The sequence below is a fragment of the Euprymna scolopes genome, chromosome 17, assembly GCF_053919585.1.
Source record: "Euprymna scolopes isolate OS-2025 chromosome 17, ASM5391958v1, whole genome shotgun sequence".
Lineage (NCBI taxonomy): Eukaryota > Metazoa > Mollusca > Cephalopoda > Sepiida > Sepiolidae > Euprymna > Euprymna scolopes.
The window spans coordinates 15,428,140-15,448,358 of NC_136498.1; the positions used below are offsets into that span (position 1 = coordinate 15,428,140).

General features: G+C 33.2%; 1 protein-coding gene across 2 annotated transcripts in view; it reads right to left on the minus strand.

Annotated features, from left to right (window-relative positions):
• Positions 1-20,219, minus strand: part of LOC145296681 (p21-activated protein kinase-interacting protein 1-like) — a 37,087-nt gene that overhangs the window by 1,554 nt on the left and 15,314 nt on the right. For both annotated transcript variants that reach the window (XM_080142631.1, XM_080142632.1), the window contains exons 5-9: positions 19,992-20,074; positions 15,305-15,367; positions 13,936-14,033; positions 12,156-12,258; positions 4,435-4,669 (exon numbers count right to left, since the gene is read on the minus strand). In XM_080142631.1, the coding sequence (XP_079998757.1) occupies positions 4,435-4,669; positions 12,156-12,258; positions 13,936-14,033; positions 15,305-15,367; positions 19,992-20,074 (582 nt within the window). The remainder of the gene's footprint in view (positions 1-4,434; positions 4,670-12,155; positions 12,259-13,935; positions 14,034-15,304; positions 15,368-19,991; positions 20,075-20,219) is intronic.

The window sequence follows — 20,219 nt, forward strand, 5'->3', positions numbered from 1 at the left end:
TGAACTGTTTGTTTGAAGTGAGATTAATGCTCTCAAAAATTTATGATAAAAACGTCATAGAACTTTTCATAAGATATTTAATATGTACAAGAATTTTATTAACTACTTTAAAAGTAATCTTTATTTAATGAGTTTCGAAATTTCTTTGAATTTTTTTCTTTCTTTAATTCTTTGAATCAAAAAAAAATTTTTTACTTTTAGCTTAACTTAATTTTATATTTCACCATTTTGTTTTTTAGTAATAAATGCTTCTCTACATTAAAAACCGACCTTATATCTAACTCTGCTCTCGTGGGGAGACAAGTAAATAGGAAGTAATATGGCGGCTGAAAAACAATACATTTAAACCTGAAGAATTCCACCATGCGCCCTTGTTGTTCTAAGTTAACTAGTCATTACTTGTGTTTCAAACTTAAAAAAAAAAAACGCTTTAAAATAGTAAAAACACTAAAGCTTTTTTCGTATTGGAAAGGGGGTTTCAGGCGCCCCTATTATCCCAAAGAACCAGCTATGTAAACACTTTGCAATATTTTTCAATAATTATTTTTTTAAGAATTCTTTACAATCAATTTTTATTTAAAATTAAATTATTTTCCAAAATATTTTGTTTATACATGTTTATATTTTGTTTTTAAGTAAAATTAAGAAATTGATTTTAAAAATATTGTTTATATCCATCTTCATTCAAAAGGGTTACTTTTCGGTAGCTTCACCAGTTGTTAACTTAAATTTTCTGAATGTCAGAATGAGGTTCGTCTGCGGGACCTACTTATATAAGCTTCTGTTTTTTTGTTTGTTCTTTTTGGGGGGGGGGGTATATTTTTTTGGCCGGAGTTTATGTAATTATAAACAGGAAAATGGAATCCGTGCTATTTTTAAATATTATTTTCAAGTTTAATTAAAGTTTATGATACCCTTTTCTTATTATTTTTGTATTCTTTGTTATTATTTATTTTTTGTTGGATTTAAACAAACAAAATGAAAGCAAAACAAAAAAAATTTGGTGCTTATGTACTTATAATGATTTAAGTGCCTCGCCCAATGTTTGAAGAGTTTCTAATCGTTTTTTTAAAGGAAAATTGGTGAAAGTCAAAATTAGCACTTGTGGCGATAAACAAAAAGCTTTAGCGTGTACGTACCTCTCATGGCATGTCGTAGATCAAAACACAGTGAAAAATTATTTGGTGCTAGTGCACTTATTGCGTTATTTTTATATAGTACTTTCAACTTTAAAATTTTATGATACTTGTTCTTATTAAATTGTTAGGTGAAAGTACAGATTAGGTACACAACATCCTCCCATGCCCATGTTAAGAACGGCTTTCTAAATAATGTCATTATTTCACCTCGGCTGAATAAGTGCAGGAGTACCTTTTATTTTCTTGAATAAAATAAAAACTACTCGACGAGAACACTACCGTTTTTGTTTTAATAATAATTTTTTATTCAAAAATAAAAACAAAAATTTCAATTGTTCAAAACATGTTTTTTCTCCCAAAGCTTATTACCATATTTTTCATGAACATGCTCTAAAAATGTTTCAAAATTATCTAATATTTTTTTCACTTTTCATGTTATAAGCCTCTCTATACATGGCCTCATCGACATGAGACCATTTCATTTCTTCTACTGATCCCGATATGTATTTCAGCCTTCTTTTAATACAAGACCAGTAGGCTTCAATACTGTTGGTGCAAACACCAGTAAGCAGATTTTTAAATAAAAAATAACACAGGCATCGTAAAACTTTAATTAAACTTGAAAATAATATTTAAAAATAGTGCAGATTTCATTTTGACTTTCACCAATTTTTCTGTTAATAATTACATAAACTCCGGCAAAAAGAAAAATATCCATAAAAAAAAAAAAGATAAAATCATAATAACAAAAATTATGCGCAAATTTCAAGCCAAAATAAATGATAAAAAAAACTAGGTCACACACACACAAACATTCTTTCCTTGTAAAAGTAATAACTTCTCCCTCAGTCGAACAACGTAAAACATCGGAGCCGATGCATATTTCACTACAGGGGTAGCATTCGTATATGTCCACCCTTTTTCTTTATATTTTTTTTAATATATAAAATAACTCCTTAAATTGATTGTTATTAATTTCATGGTGCATGCTTAATTCATGGTTGAAATATTTGTTTTGACTTTTATCTTCAATGAAAGAAATTTTACGAAAAAAATCAAATCGTTTTCAAAATTCCCTCAATTGTATTTCCACTTTTTCCCTGTACCAAATTTTTTCGCTACACAAAAACTTTCGATTATATAATGGTATATTTCAAAACAATTCCACAGGAATCGGAATCATACTTGGTATTGGAATCGTTAATCAACATTTTCCTAGAATCAAAATCCGAATAAATTTAGGAATCGTCCCAACACTAGTTGAAAATAACGCCCATTAAAGATCAATGAAGTTCCAGAATTGGACATGAAAACTTCAATTTCTGATAAAAACGGCTACATGACAAACATTATTAAAAATAAAAAAATAAAAATTGTCTGCATTTTCCTGATAAAAACTATTATATGAGTCGAAAATTAGAATTTAAACAAGTTTATTGCTAAAAAAATTGGATTTAACTGGTTTCTAAACTGTTATAATATTCAAATTTAAAACCATTCAGTGGAAATTCATGCAAAAGAACTTCATTTTATGAATTTTAAACAAAAAAAGGAGAAACAAAGGGGAAATAATTTAAACTAAGCAACAAAAAAAAAAGAAAATAAAGAAAATATTAGGAAGTAATTTTAGCTGATTTATACCAATTTTTAGGATAAGCTTGAATTACAGAAAATAGTAAAAAATTTTATATGCAAAATTGCAAGAAACACGAGACTTAAAAATTTTATTAAAAAAGTATCAAATTAAACATTTCTATTTAACCAATTTGTTAATATTAAAAAAAATCTTGTTTAAATCGACATGGTTCATGAAACATTTTTATTTAAATTACCAATGTGTTTTATGTTTAATATGAATAAATGCAAACAAAATGTTTATTAAAAATTTAAAGGTATTTCAGGTAGCAAAGTTTATGACAATTTAAAAATAACTTTGGAGAATTAATTTCCTTATCTAATTTAAATAATAAAAAACATTTTTCGGTGAACTACATTTCAGAGAAAAACGTTACGTACTTAGGTGTCGTGCTGAAATTAGTATAAGTTCCAAAAATTACGAAAAAATAATCCAGTAGAAAAAAAATTATAAGTAAAAACAAATTTTTTTTCACTGTAAATGAACCTTTTAGAAGATCAAAATCAGAGGGAGATATCTGCATTCTACGATTTAGTTGTTTTGTGCAGAATCCGATTATACTATCTATCAAGTCGGCCATCTTGTTTTTTCTCGATATACTGCATGTTTTTTCTAAAAATCAGTTCTAGCACATCTTCTACTGGACCATTTTTCTTAATTTTTGAAATTTGTGCTAATTTCGACATGCAATGTAAGTATATAATGTTTTTACCTGGAATGCCTTTGTTTGAAAATACATAATTGGATCGAACAACACACTATAGTAAAGTTGCCTTTTTTTCTTTTTACATAACTAATTATTTAATCTAATCTATAAAAGACAAAATGTGTGCAAGCATTTGTGTATGTCCATGAAAGGCTTTTTGCATCCGGGTTGTCGTGTCGGTTAGATTCCGGGAGAAGTTTTCTTATACTTCCAAGATCGTAATATCTCAGCTTCACAAACGGACATTGTCTCTATCTTTTTTTTGATAGTTTTAAAAAATTCCCTCATTTCAAGTGTTTGTCATAAATGTATAAATAAAGCGAAACTAATCAAATGCAAGCGCCAACACCCAGCCTTCGGGCCAGGTAGTATCTGTTCTGTAATTGGTTCTTGGTCACTGTAGGGGAAACCCTTTATACTGAGACAATTACTATTTATTTGGATACTGTCAGAGTGTCCCCTTTTTGGGGGTAGCTGCTTTTCCCCCCACATTAAAAATAACCTTTGTGGGAGGTTTAAAACGTTTAAAAGCAACGCTATTTCCACAAGTCATCTTTCTAATTGACTATGTTAAATTTGAATGCTTTACACTTCTGGTCGCGCCATGGAGTAGGGGTAAGATGTCAGGTTTTCTTTCACTTTCTTTTCTGCTTTCGTGTCACAGGTTTGAACCTGCATGTCTGCCTACAACCACTTTTTTTCCTTTTTTTTTTTTTTTTATTTGTTCAACACACACCTCCAAACAGTCGGGCAATGCCGGGTACCCAGACTAGTAAAATATAAAATAAAGAGGTTTTTTCAAACGTGAAATTACCTATTTGTTAGGTTTGGTGAACAAGTAAAATACAATTGTCTCCCCTACATTTCAGACACGTTCTGCATAAGTGTTTCGAGATTTTTTTTCTACATGATCCAAAATAATGTAAATTTAAAAGAATTGATTGTTTCATTACCTTCAAATCTTAATTTTTTAGTCGATTTAACAGAAATAGACACAATTTCCTCTTCCTCGTCCTTTTCAGCTTTTTCAACTTCCTTCTCTTCTTCTTCACTTTGTCCATCTTCAGTGGCAATTGTGGACTCTTTAACGTTGGATGGCTGGTTTGGACTACTCACAAAAGCATCAATAGAAGTGAGACGGAAACTAGAATTATGTTCCATCAAACATTCCGTTTTGATAATTCCATCCTAAAAAAAGCATTTAAAAAAAAAAAAAAAAAAAGCATTAAAAAAAAAGCATTAAAAAAAAAAAAAAAAAAAAGCTTGGAAATTGGTGAGCAATTTATGTTTTGTAGGAATTATCCAAGAGAAAATAAAGAACATTAAAAAATTTAGAATGTTTTTCACATAGGAATTTGGGTTCAGCATTATTAGGGGGCAGGTGGGATTTTTTATGTATTAAACAATTTTAAAAAGTCAGAGCCATAAAAATACAAATGACAGACGTCCTATCAGCATTATTATTAATTTTTTTTTATCAGCATCATCAATAGATGTCTGAATAGAATTTTTGGGAAATATTAATTCATCTTACACATTGGACTCGTTTTATTGCATTTTTGTCTAGAAAAATATGAGACATGCTAGATTACCTTTTGTCATCTATATATAGAAAAGGCAAAAGTGGCGCACACGGTTTTGTATATCCAAGAAAGGCTTGGGGTGGGGGGGTCGTAAGGGGGGGGTACTATTTTTTACAACTTTTTATATCTCTTTAATATCGAATACAGTTCCATTTGGCGACACCAATTTCGACTTATTGGGACTAAAGTTTATATTTGCACCTTATTTATAATGGTAGTTTGTACAAGAAAATATATTTTGCTTGAACATTGGAATAAAGATAGTATTTCCAGAAGATAGAATTATTAGGTTTTATTGAGATTTTAGCATCACCTCTCTTCAAAACGATATTCTTTACTTGACTACTGGCAACTAGCTCCACAAAGTGATTCTGGGGTTTAAAGCTGGAATCAAAATTGGCCCCACAATCTACAAGTTGTTGATTGATTGATTGATTGGTTTTACGGCATATCAACCTATGTGGTCATTTAATGCGGAGTCCTTTTTTTTTTTTTTAACTTTTTTTATTGGGAGGGGGGGAATGACTTTTTCAGCCTTTCCTCCCTTTTTTTATAAAATTGAACTAAGAGATTAAATGTTGTATTTATACATGGATGTGTATATTTGGATGACTTTAAATTTCCTTAAATTTTCTTATATAAATTTACTTTCCTTAGGTATGCTAGAATATTTGCTGAGTTGATCTTTTCAAAAAGGTCTTCCATATTGCTTTCTGTATAATATAATTTTCTAGTTGGGGCAAGGTCATCACACCCAACTAGGATATGTTTTACTGTGAGTGTCTCCTGGCATGGGATGCACTCTGGCGCAGATTCTCCATTTAGTATATAAGAATGAGTAAAGTTGGTGTGCCCTATGCGCAGCCGAGTCAGTATCACATCTTCTCGGCGTGATCTCTTGATGTCCGGACATCGTTCCTTAAGTTCAGGTTTGATTGAGTATAATTTGTTGCCCTCTTGCTGACTCCACCGCAGTTGCCATTTTTCCTGTATGTATGCTTTTATCTGGGGTCTAAGATCAGTATGTGGAATCTTAAAATTGTCAGTTGGAAGGTGAGAAGATCTTTTTGCAGCTGTATCTGCCCTGTCATTGCCTTTGATCCCCACATGGCTGGGGATCCAGACAAGAATAATGTTTTTAGTAGTTGAAAGGATATTGATTTTTTCTATTAATTTTGTTGTTAGTGGATTTTCTTGTTTTTGATTTTGTATAGATAATAGGACTGATAGAGAATCTGTGAGAATGATGAAGTTTTTGGTGGTTTCCTCTGAAATTATGTTGAGTGCTAGATCGATAGCTATAGTCTCTGCAGTGAATATAGATGCTTCATTTTGAAGATTTCTCTTCATTGTGGTTTTATGGTACGTTGCTGCACATCCAGTGTGATTGTTGCTTTTAGACCCGTCTGTGTAGATAAAGGTGTAGTCTGAATATTGTAATTTTAAATGTTGAAGTTCGTCGTGGTATTCAATAGGGTTTGTGGTAGATTTGGACTTTTTGTTTAGGTTGAGTTTTATTTCAACTTGTTTCATGGTCCATGGGGGTGTTTTAGGCAGTATGAAGTTGTGAATGCTGGAGATTGGAATTTTCGATTCTTCAATGCTTTCCTTCATTCGGAGCCCGAACGTTTTGATAGTTTTTCTTCTCATGTTAAAGAGTTCTTCATATTTAGGATAGAAGGTACATTGGTATGCAGGGTTGTTTGGGCAAGACTTCAGTTTCAGTAAATATTGAAGGGCTAACTTTTCTCGCCTTAGATCTAGTGGGGGTTCGTGTACTTCCGTGTATAGACTGTTCACGGGGGAGGTTCTGTATGCTCCTAGGGCCAATCTTAGGCCAGTATGGTGAATAGGGTCTAGGCTTTTTATATATGATGTTCGGGTTGATCCATATATGAAACAACCGTAGTCTAGCTTTGAGCGGACTAGTGCTCTGTAAAGTTTAAGGAGTGTTTCCCTGTCTGCACCCCAATCGGTATGTGCTACCACTCTCAAAAGATTTACAGCTTTGTTACATTTTTTTTTCAGATAGTTTATGTGTGGGATGAATGTTAACTTTTTGTCAAATAAAATCCCTAAGAATTTGTACTGGTCAGTAACTGGTATGGGCATTCCTTCCATGGTTAGGACAGGATCATTATGCATGTTCTTTAGTTTGCAGAAATGCATGCATTTCGTTTTTCTTTTGGAGAATCTAAATCCATTCTCTTCCGTCCATCTCATTACTTTGTTTAAGCACAATTGAAGCTTCCTTTCTATTATAGATATATATCTAGATCTACAGCATATTAGGAAGTCATCCACATATAGGGAGCAATCTACCCCAGGGTTAAGGTTTTTTACAATGTTGTTAATTCGGATACTGAACAGGGTCACTGACAGTATACTCCCTTGAGGTACTCCATTCTCTTGTTCTTTCAAGTCCGAGAGAGCTGTGCCAACCTTTATTCTGAACCGTCTATTTTTTAAAAAATTTTCAATAAAAATTGGCATTCTGCCTTTTAGTCCAAGCGCCTTCAGATCCCTTGTAACACCGTACTTCCACACAGTATCGTAGGCTTTTTCCATGTCAAAAAACACTGCTGTTAAATGTTCTTTCCTTACAAAGGCTTCTCTGATGAAGGTTTCAAGTCTGACTATGTGGTCTATTGAACTTCGGTTTTTCCTGAATCCTGTTTGAAATTCTGTAATAAGATTCTCTGTTTCCAGGAACCAGATTAGTCTTTTGTTTATAATCCTTTCCATGGTCTTACAAATGCAGCTTGTTAGAGCTATTGGCCTGAAATTCAATGGATCTGAGACGTTACTTGATTGGGATTGGATGTTTGAGTTTTCAGATTTGGGGATTGGTATTATTGTGGCCTCTTTCCAGGTCTCGGGTACGTTTCCACTGGACCATATAATATTGAAAATTTCAAGTAGGTATTTCATTGAGGCTTCTGGAAGTTTTTTGAGGATTTCATATGGAATTGTAGCTGTGTCATGGGATTTGGTTAGCGATTCTTTTAATTCAGGCAAGGTAAGAGGTTGGTTGTATTTTTCAGTATTTTGTGATTTAAATAGAATTTTCTTTTTCTCTTCCTTTTCTCTAATCTTTTTGAATTTCTCTGTTTGTCTGTCACATGATGAAATTTTTGATAAATTATCTGCCAGGTTATTGGAAATGTCTTTTTGATCGGTGTATATTTTGTTGCCTTTAGAGATGTGGGATATTGGTGTACTACTACACTTTCCTTCTATTTTCCTCATCATGTTCCAAACTGTTTTCGCCTTGGTATTCACATTAATTTTGGATATATAATTTCTCCAGGTTGTTCTTTTGGATTCCTTTATGATTCGTCTGGCTTTTGCTCTGTTGTTTTTGAAGAAATCCAGATTTTCGCTTGTTGGATACTTTTCGAATTTTCTCAAGGCAGCTCGTCGAGCTCTGATGGCTTTTCTGCATTCTTTTGTGAACCAAGGTTTGTTGTGATTGTTGGTTTTGGTTGTTTTCGGTATGGTATTATTTGCTATGTTTGTGAGTGTTTTAATGAAGTAGTTCAAATGGTCATCTTCATCATTCTTTTCGATAATTAATTGGTTTTTGCACTGTTCCTGGAAGTCTTCCCAATCCGCTTTATGTAGGTTCCATTTGGGTGTTTTTTGTTCAGTGCTAGTACTTAGACTTTCCAGGATGATTGGGAAATGATCACTCCCACAGGTGTCATTGTGTACTTTCCAGTCATAGTCCATATATATGGAAGGATCACATAAGGTAAGGTCAATGGCGGTGAAAGTACCTGTTGCTGGGTACATATAGGTGTAGTTTTGATTATTAAGGAGGCATAGATTATTTTTATTTATTATGTTTTCTATTTCTTTTCCTTTTTTATTTGTTTCTTTACTTCCCCATATTACATTGTGACTGTTGAGATCTCCTAGTAGAAAAAAGGGTTTAGGGAGTTGTTTTATTAATTGAGTTATCTCAGTTTCGTTGATTGTATCTTTTGGAGGGATGTATATTGAGCAAAGTGTTATAGTTCTATGTAGAGTCACTGAAACTGCAATTGCTTGCAAGTTTGTGTTTATATTTATTTGTCTTTGAGGGACTTCATTCTTCACAAGTATTGATGTGCCTCCAGAAGCTCTGTCCGTATCTTTATTTATGTAGTTGTAAGATGTGTAGTGTTTTATGTTGATGGTATTATTTTCTTTCAGAAAGGTCTCCTGTAGACAGACAAGTGCTGGGCTCATATTTGTTATTAATAATGTGAGTTCATTTTGGTTTGCTCTTATCCCTCTGATATTCCATTGTAATATTTTGTTCATCATTTGGAATTGTGTTCAACTTCCATCGTCTCCAATCCCTCAAATCTATTTTCTGTCGGAGTCCCTGTTCGAGATATAGATCGGGATCTTTCTTTTCCTGTTTTTGTTTGTTTTTTTTTTTGTCTGGGGGGATTTTTGATTCTTTTCTGGCTTGTGATGTGTTTGATGGTTGTTCGGTTGTTTTTGTAGAAATGGTTTGTGGTTTTGTTTCTTTTTGTGGTTCAGTAGTGTCTTTACTTAATATTATCCTTGGATTGGTTGCAGACATTGCACTATTCATTTTCCTCATTTCTTCTAATAGTTCTTTCATTTCCTTTATTAGTTTGCTTAGGACATCAATTTTCTTGTCAGTTGTATCCGTTACATGTATATGACCATTTTGATTGTTGATTGGATTAGTTTTTTTTGTTGCATCTGCATATGTTTTAGTTTCGATGATTTTCCTGGCCTCTGGGTAGGATATATTCTTTATATGTTTTAGTTTGGTCACTTCTTTTTCTCTTTTCCATATTTCGCAATATCTAGAGCCAGCGCCATGGTTTCCCAGGCAGTTGGCACACTTGAAATCTTTTCTGCAGTCAATGTGTGGGCCACTTTCTCCACATCTTCCACACACTGGTAATCGTGTGCACCGATCTTGATGGTGTCCAAACTTCTGGCACTTGAAGCATTGGAGGGGGTTTGGAATATAAATTTCTACATTTATTTCCATATATCCGACTTTCACTTCTTTGGGTATGGTGAGGGAATCGAAAGTTAGTATATATGTATTGGTATCGATTTTCTCACCGTTTTTTTTAATTTGAACTCTGCGAACATCTAACACATTCTGTTTCTGTAAGTTTGTCCGGATTTCCTCCAAGGGACAAAGTGCAAGTTCGTGGCTTTTCACTACTCCTTTGCAGGTATTTAGGGTTGGATGTCTGTAGCATTTGACTTTGATGTTTTCAAATAATTTTAGTTTCAATATTTCTTTAGTTTGTTCTTCGTTATGGGTTTCTATTAGTAGGCTGCCATTAAATTGTTTTTTAATAGACTTTGGTTTTAGAGTTTTAAGATTTTTTTCAATTTTAAAAGGTGATAGTTTGCTCAAAGGAGTTTCCTCCATTGATTCTATTACTACGAATGTTGAGTTCCTTGGTTTTATCGTCTCTTCGTCAGAGCTACTGATGTCAGAGACATCAGAGTGGGTTCTCTTTGGGTGGTTGGGTGGTTTTTGGGAGGAATAAGCCATATATTTTGTTTTCTTTTTTCGTCATCTTTGTTCCCCACCCACCTCGGAGTCCTATTTGGGAAGAGCCTGGGGGGAAACCCATTCGCCCAGCCTCTACAGGGATACAATGATGATATAACCGACTTTGGTGGTATCATAATGATTATCTGTTCTCTCTTGATATTGCTATGGGATCTGTAGCAATCCTGAGGGGTTTACAGCCTCGTCATCGATATTCACACCTAATCGATTGACCCTCAGCCACCGCTTTCCATCATATATTAGGGAGTAGGGTTATTTGTGGGAGAGGGGGGATGTGTTGTATTAGTAGTGGGTTTTTGGAATGGGCAATATATGGTGGGGCTTGGCGTGACTGGCCGATTGGTCGGATCGGGCCTCTCCGACCGCCCGTCTAATCGAAGTAAGGGCCAAAGTAATGTGTTGCGGTGCCTAAACTTCTATGTATCCTGGTTTAGGTTCGCTCAATCACCAGGATCACGTCCTAAGACTTTACGGGTAGCAACCCACGGCTAACTGGTTGCCCCATTGAGGGATTTTTACCCTCTGCAGGGGGACAGTCGGTTTGTTCTCATGCCCTACCGACAGGGCAAAAAAATAAATAAATAAATAGATAATTTAATAGAATATATTTGTTTTCTTTTTCTTTCTTTTTTTGTTGTTTCTTTTCCTTTTTAAAATCTGTTTCTATTTAACCCATAGTTGGGACCCTAACAGGTACTACCACTCCAGGTCAGGGTGGACCTGGGAGCAATGGCAATTAAGAGGTGGCTCCACACTCCCCAAGCCCGTAAGCTGGACCTCACCATCGGATGTAGTTTAAGGTCATATCCAGGACCGGGAGTAAGGTAGGAAAAAATAAAATAAAAAGGGGGGGGGGGGAATAGGCTGTTGTTTTTGTTTTTGGTTTTGCAGAACATAATTAAGTTTTACAAAAAAGATCAGAAAACAAAAAAACGTCAATGTAGGTGCATTTCGTCTCCGGAAGCCACAGGGCAGCCTGATCTGGTAGCACCAGTCTACAAGTTGTTACTGTTTGTTGAAGTGTTGAACATACACGAAAATAAAAATGTATGTTCACTAGTGGAGCTCTTTACATTTTTAATGGCGCCCCCCTTTGAAATTTTTGTATCTACTTTGAAAACTTTTGTGGTTGGGTCGCCCACAATAATAGCAGATAATGTGTCTTTTTCTTAGGAGAAAATTTGAAAAAGTTGTGTTTTTTTTTTTATTCGGGGTAAAAATATAATAATATAAGAGTGTGTTGGTTTTTAGTGGACGCCATTCTATTTCTCTAATACTGAGCCAACCTGTTTGATATTCTTGTGTTGATGAAATTTAAATAAGTTTTATATGAGATATTGTTTTAACTAGAACTCTGGTGACCTTTCTTCATCTCAAACTATGTAAATCAGATGAATGCAAACACAACAAATCTAATCATCCCTAAGTTTACAACAGGAACATGTTCAAGGTAAGTTTTGATTGAAAGAAATCAGAGACAACTTATCAGAGATAAAGAGAGTCAGAATTGTGAAAAATGGAAACTTACTGGTTTAATAGAAACACTCCAAATACGAATGACGCCATCACTGGAGGCACTGATAAGAACTTCTTGTTCTGATGGTAATTTTTTGAAACACAAACCACGAATCCTGAAAAAAAAAAAAAAAAAAAAAAAAAAAAAAAAAAAAATTCATTAAATCTGGCATATTAATTCTTTGAGCATGAAAAAGAAAAAAAAAAAAAAAAAAAAAAAAAAATCACTCTTGAGAATGTCCCCATGCTAATAATTGAATGCATCTGTCTGTCATGCAACAACTGATACACATGGGGGAGGGGTTAGTCACACCCTCTTCCTGTAGCACGATGCATGGAAAGTGGAATTACTTCATTATTCCCACCATCATTATGCACGGGTGCAAACATATATGGATGAGCAATTGTAAACAAAAAAATAAAATCACAATGGATCTTTAATAAACTTGAAAGATGAATAAAAAAAAAAAAAAAGAAAATGGCCGCCAAGTTCTTAGAAAGCATCCAACAAGTCTTCTAAATGGTGTTTATGACAATGATTTCATGAAGAAATAACAATATTTCAACTTGTCATGAAGCTGTTTTACAATTTCAAAACGATTCAATGGATTGCTAAGCATTAGTAAATAACCAATTCTTAAAAATGTGAAATCTATAATTTACCATGTAAATTGAACCGTTATTCACAATCAATTGATGGTTGGAGATGGATTTCATTATTCAATATGGAAAAAGATGTTTTTTGAGTGAAGCAATTATCTTTATAACTTATGTGAAGTAAGGATTTCTTTCAGTTTGTTTTTACATAAAACTCAGTAGCCATTTTCTTTCTAGGTTGTTGTGTCTATACATTACCGACAAGTAAAATATGGCAGTTCAAAATAAAATAACAGGAAAACTATTCAATATACTTATAGTTACACCAAAAATTATGGAATATTTTCAAGTTAAATTTTAATAAAAAAATTTTTTTTTTTTTAAACCAGTTTTTCGCAGATGTCAAATTCTAGGCTGGACTGAACCTATTTTATCTCGTTAGAATTATGTAAAGGGGAGATAAGTCTGTCATAAAACTTAAAATGGATTTCGTTAAGACATCATCATATTTGGTTTAACCACTGGTTTATATGCTAGTATAGGTTGGATGGCTTTTAGAAATTTGATTTCAAACTTATGTCTGGTTAGCTTTCTTTAGAAGTAATTTCTTAATTGAGGCAAGATTTTTATAGACCAAATGCCCTTCTTGACTCCAACCAAGTAGGGTGAGGTAGGATCAGTGTTAAAGAGAGCCTCACTTGTCCTTAACACACAGAAAGAATAAATCAACAGACGTTTTTCAATAATAGGTATGCCATCTTTACAAAAAGACGATCAAATTGTTTTAGCAGTAAACACAAAACAGAAATTCATAGCAGGAAAAAATAATACAAGTTTTTTTATTCCCAAAATAGAATCAAATATCTGTAAAACCTAAAGAAAAAAGTTACAAGGTCACTATTTACTTGCCTCTCCATGAGGGCAGTGTTAGAAACAAGGTCTGGTTTTAATGCGGTAGAAAATACAGCTCCAAAAAACTGATATTCTGCATTGGGACAAAAATTAAAATTGCCTACAATCTAGAACCTTTCACAGACCATGGACAGCGAAGATGAAATATAGTATCAAAACAGATACACTTTGCTCCCAACCAAAAGGCCAAAGCAAAGAAAGTATAATTATATACAGAGTCACACTGATACTTCTAAGATCATTAAAGACAGAGAAGAAAAAAAAATCAGAAATGTGCGACACACCTTGGAGAGCTGAAGTTGATTTTATGTAGCGACGAATCTTTTTCAAGGTCGTAAAATTCAATTTCGGAAGATTCTCCAGCAAAAGCGATGACAGTATCCTAGGAAGAAAAACAAGAGAAAGAAAACTGGTTAACATATTAATAGGTCCTTTTTCTTTCTTTTTTTTTGAGGGGGGGGGGGGCAGGGGTGATTCATGGTTTACTTTCACCCACTATGGCTACCTATTTGGGTGCAGAGGGGTGGGGGACATAGAATGAACACAATTTTAGGTAAAATGAGCACTCACACGTTGACCCCCCCCCCTTCCCCAACAAAAAAGTCTGTATTTAAAGGGGGAGGGGGGAAGACACTCGACTTTAGAAAAAAAAAAAAAAAAAAAAAAAAAAAAATGGCAAAATGTTTTTGTTTTTTTTGTTTTTAAACAGGTGGCCATAAAATGGGTGCTCATTATACATTATATTATGGAAAAGTGATCTCCCATTTTTTTAAAAAATAACATTTTTTAATATCTTGGAAACTACTCGTTTGCTGGAATTGTAAATGTTATTTTCGTTTTCAGCGTCCCCAAAAACTATGTGTTAATTTTAAAGGATTTTTTAGAGGGTGGAAAGCTGATTGTCCTTGTTGAACTTACATTCCCGTGATTCCCAAAAAGTGTTGCTAGCAGTGTATCATTCAAATTAAAGAGGGTGTCAAGTTTTTCTCAGATAAAATGTGTCATAATATTTGATTTTCTTAAATAAAAGAAAACTACTCAATCGATTTACATAATTTTTGGAATATGACATCTTCATGTGGTGACAGGTACATACATCAAAAAAATTTTTCTTGAAAAAAATTTTTTTTATAGGCCCAATTGTAGACAAACGCCTAATAGTATTTTAGGATAATGGGGTTTCAAAACAATGCACTTCAGATGAAAACAAATAGATGTGCTAGAGTTTTTTTTTTTAACAAAAAATCAGACATTTTCTATTTTTGATATTTTCTATTTTGAAATGGCAGATTTCCATTGAAAGCAAGAGAGATAAGTGAAAATAATAAATTTCAGTTATCTCCCCTTGATTTTAATTCTTCCACATTAAACTATGAAAACTATAATTCAATAAATTTCATTTTTTACCAGCAATTATTTTTATACTTAATCATTTTTCACTTTTGGAAATTTTACTAATTTTGACATGGCACCTAAAGATGTGATTTTACCTGAAATGCACTTGTTTGAAATTCCATTATTTATTTTGCTAACTTTCAAAGAAAACCATAATGAGAAGCCAATATGTATACTTTATCACAAATATGACAGATCGTGTCATAAAATAAATAAAACCTTTTTGGGGAAAACGACAGCCAACATTGCAATACTCACCGACACAAACACAACAGCATTTATACGACCTGGAGCTTCAATAATTCTCGTCAACGCAGCATTCTGGGAAAAGGAAAAAAAAACGTTTTGCATTTTAATTGTCATAGCCATCCCTGCCAAACAGGAAAAGATAATATCAGAACCTCAAGAATGATTTAAAAATAACATGGTTTCTGAAAGAAATAAACATTATACCAGTTGTGGTAGGAACAACAGGTCTCATAAAAAGTAATCTAAAGGAATAGTTTGATACGATCTCTAGAAGACCAAACTAACAAAATACAGATAGCAGCCATAAAAGGGACAATGTCTATCCTTTAAAGAACAATTAAATATAAATTTAAATTGTAATGAAATAAAGTCTTAGCTTCAGGAAGGAACTGCTTCATCTCTTTGAAATGAAATAATTTTGAATTGAAAGCCATGTTTAATTTCAGAAGAGTTTCCAATGGGTAGCTAATCTGCATAAGTTTTCAAGTTTCAGTACAAGTCTTGAACTTTAAAAATTTGTGGACAAAGAGCAAAGATCTTTCTCGTTTGGACACAAAAAATTATGTGCAGGAATTCTAAAAGATCCAATATTTTTATGGAGGGATTCCAGTTTCTGGTTGGTTGCTAGCAGAACATGGCTCCATTTGATTGGTCAGTTTCTATCAGGGTTGCAGAGTCAGAGGTTTTAGCTGGAGTCGGAGTTGGATTTCTAAGATTAATTGGAGTCGGAATTTTTTTATCAGACTCCGACTCCTCAAGTTCAATAAATATATATATATATATATATATATATTTTTTTTTACATGGTTTTCCTGTTTGGTTTACCAATTATACAATTTAGCAGTTTTTGTATGGTTTTGCTTTTATTTTTGGAGATATATCATTTTTGTACTGTAATGCAATGCTTCTACTTCATCAAGATATTTCAGTCCATCAGATCACTGTAAATTCTGTCTGAACAGCTATCTTCATCTTGGTTGTGACGTCACACAGGATCAATGAAAATTCTGTCTTTGAGCGAGATCACTATGGATTACATCAGATAACAATCGGATTGTAATCCGAAAGTTATCCAGTTCCTGAATAAAATGGAATTTAGCAATTGGATTAGTCCAGGATCAATCCGAAATTACAATCCTATCCGTAAAAAAAAAAAAAAAACACCTAAATCAATAAGCAATAAGCAACCCATGTTACTATAGCCCTTTATAGCTTTTTCCTGTTTTTCCTTTGATCTGCTTTCCATAAAAGCAATATTATCTTTTTAAAAATTTCTTTTCTGTATAATATGTGTCTTTACTCCACTCTTCTGATGAGAAGTGTTTGACTTTGAAATGCCATGGCTTAAAGAGGTTTCCCTATCCCTAAATATTAGATTCCCTTTTGGACTGATAGCATAATAAAATTTCATTACAAATTTTTTTATCCCTTTGTTATCTTAGCTGGTTGACTGTATATGTTAAACGTAAAAAATAATATACATGAAAAGTATTTATAAAATGCTTGCTGAATAGATGTGGGAGGCTGGTATATGGATCTGCAGAATAGATTTTTAACATAGGGGTCAAGGAGTCGGAGTCGAAGATAGAGAGTCAGAGTCAGAATTCTAGGAATCAAAGTCGGAGTCGGATGGTAAAAGTCCGAATCCACAATCTTGGTTTTTATGGCCAGTATCTATAAGTAGAACCTTCCAATTTTCTTTAATCATACCCTCTTTTATATAAAAAAATATTGCAACAAGTAAAATAAAAAAGCGGACAGATCTAATCTTTGAGACCTCCAATTGGAGAGAAGTTTTGCAAATCAGTAACAAAGTCACCATTCTGTCATGCATATTGTTGCCACATCTGGGCTGATGCATCCACTACTAATATCTCTTTCTTAGACACGGTCCAATCTAATAGCTGTCACACTATCAACCAAACGATAACCCGTCCCATCGCAATAATGTTGCATCCCTGTGCCTGTTTTACAAGTATTTTAATGGAGTGTGATCTGACAAACTGTTAGCATTTGTGCCCCTTTAACATAAATACTCAAAATACAAAAAATACCTAACTTAGCAAGTAGCAAAAATCCCCCCCTTCACTTCTACTCTAATAGTTTCTGGCATGCAGAAATTTAAATGTAATAGGAACAGACATCTTGCTGCTTCACTCTCTACATAGAGTCCCAAATAGTAGCCCCCTCATGTCCAAGTGACAATGTGCTTTGTTTGGGGTGAATAAGAATAAAATAAATAAAAACACATATTATTCACACGCACCACTAATGCAGGTTTACATTCATATTTTTCAATTAAAAATATCAGTTATTCTCCTTGCTGATTTCTTTTTTTTTTTTTTTTTTTTTTTTGCAGTCAAAATTAGTGTTCGGACAGTTAATTGTAATCAGAAATGAAAAAAAAAAAAAAAACAATTTTTAAGAAGAACAATTTGGGGTATCAGAAAAATTGGTGTCTATTTTTCGATGCCAAAAATGATTCTTTTTATCATTTTTATTTCTTGTTTTTATTTAAAACTTTATTTTCCATAGCTCGTATTAATGATAAAATAAATATTTATTGTTTTTTAAACTATCAGTAAAATTAAAATCTATGCACATATTACAAAGGGTTTTGTGGTAAAAAAAAAGAAAAAAAAAAAAAAAAAGTAAAAATAAAAAATTTTTTATTTTTTTTAATCTTTTAACCAGACTCAGAAATTTTACCAAATTCAGGAAAAATATTGGAATCATCCCAACACTAGTTATGAATGAAAAATTTTTAATGAAGCAAAAAAAAGGAGGGATTTCCAAAGCTTAACAGTCCAAGAAAAGAAACTATTAAAGTACGATTTCTGGTATCTAGAGACCTGAACAGTAAAGGGGTGGAATTTTGCTGCTTGTCAGGTTAGTTGAGGGTTTGTATGTCGAGGGAAACTAATGCTATGATAAGAGTTGATCAGAGCACATACCATTAAAGTACTTGTAAAACAGGCACAGAGATGTGACATTGCAGCAACAGGTCAGAAATTGGCACTTAGTCAATCATGCGGGACCTATTAGATTTGAGACTTATTTTGGACCCTGTCTAAAAGGAAGATGCACTAATGGCAGAGGCACTAACCCAGATGTGACAACAGTACGCTGTGCATGGGTAAATTGTGGCTTTGTAAAGATATAGGGCGCTCTCTGGTGTGAGTAATTTTCTAGCATGGTAGAGGGAGCCCACCTTCTTTGCAGCAGCTTTAGCAATGTCCTCAATGTATTTAATCAAATTCATGTTGCTTTTGAATGTTAGGCAGAGGAGTTTGAAACATGGACTCTCATGTAGGGTGTTATTTGTTATGGCAATCAATGGTTGAGAAGGATTTTTGTAGTCGTTAAAGAGAAGAAGCTTAGTTTTAGTAGCATTAAATGCTACGAATAATTTACAGCCCCATTCTACGACAGACTGAAGATCGTTTTCTAGGGTTTCTGCCATTGTCTTGGATATGTGCACATTCATTTTTCTCTCATGTCTATTATAGAGCGTGGTATCATCAACAGCAAATATACCCATCTCAGACACAATTTTATCATGAAGTTTATTTATGAATATCAAGAACTAGCTGGACCCAGCTAAAATCGAAACCAAAACATAGTAGTTCAGTCTTAGTCCTTACCATTTGAGCTATCATCAGATGGATTTATTTTACAAATATTTTAATGGAACATGCTTTAATGAACTTGTTGCACTTGTGCCCCCCTCGATATATATATCCCCAACAAACTCGCTTGGCAACAAAATTATACCCCTTCACTGTTGAGGTTCCTAAATGCCAGAAAGCTTTCTACTCTAATAATTTCTTCCCTCAAACAGCTAGACTTTGGAATTCCCTTCCTGCTATCTGCTTCCCTGGCTGTACTAATGCAAAAGTTTAACTGTAATGTAAACCAACATCTTCTTAATCTTTTTTAGGCCTGGTCCCAAATAGTAGTCCTTATGTCCAAGTGGCGGTATGCCTTGTTAGTGGTGCGAGTAAAAAAACAATTGAAAATGAACCGATTTTATTGAAGAAATGTATATTTGCGCATGTGTACAAGAACACTAAGTCGATTTAAGATTGCCAAGTTCCAATTTTTTTCAATTTCGACTCCTTAGCAGCTACTTTTACCGGCTATATATATATATATATATATATATATATATATATATATATAAATATATATATATATAAAAATCAACTTTTACAAGTAACAGTAGAGTGATCGTCTTGTTCACCATTTTGAAAACAATCTTTACAAAAAAATTATTTAATAAAAATTAAAAAGCGAGATAATCAATTCAAACTTGCGAGATTTATGTTGTAATGCCTACAATTTCTCATTAATCATTTAAAAATGGTTTTCTTTATAAAAAAATGGAACTACTTGATCAATTTAGGTGATTTTTGGAATATAATATTTTCGGGGGTATTTTTTGTTCTTGTTTTACACAGAGGTCACCACTTATCAAGGACTGGAAGCCACTTGGGGATAAGGGTTATTGCGTGTACAGTAATCAATGGGATAGTATTGTAGTAATAGTTAGTATTGGAGATTTGATAAAGTGGCTTACTTAAGGGGGTGATTCATCAGGAATTTGTTTATGTTGGACTTGAAGACATCCAAGTTGTAGTCAGGAGAAGAACTGACATTGTTTTTTTCAATGTGATGGAAATTAATATAAACTGACCTCTGTTTTATAGACTTCAATTTTATTGCCAAAAACAAGGATATAATTATCTGCCGAGGGAGACCAAAATACAGAGTCAGCAACTGAAAGAGAAAACAAAACAATATTAATGGCAAATCTATAGAAAAGTTCATGAAAATTTTATATTATGTAGAAATACTCATTTCAGGACAAATAAAAACAATTCCCCCAATGATCTCTTCTCATCCCTACAACGTCTTTCATACT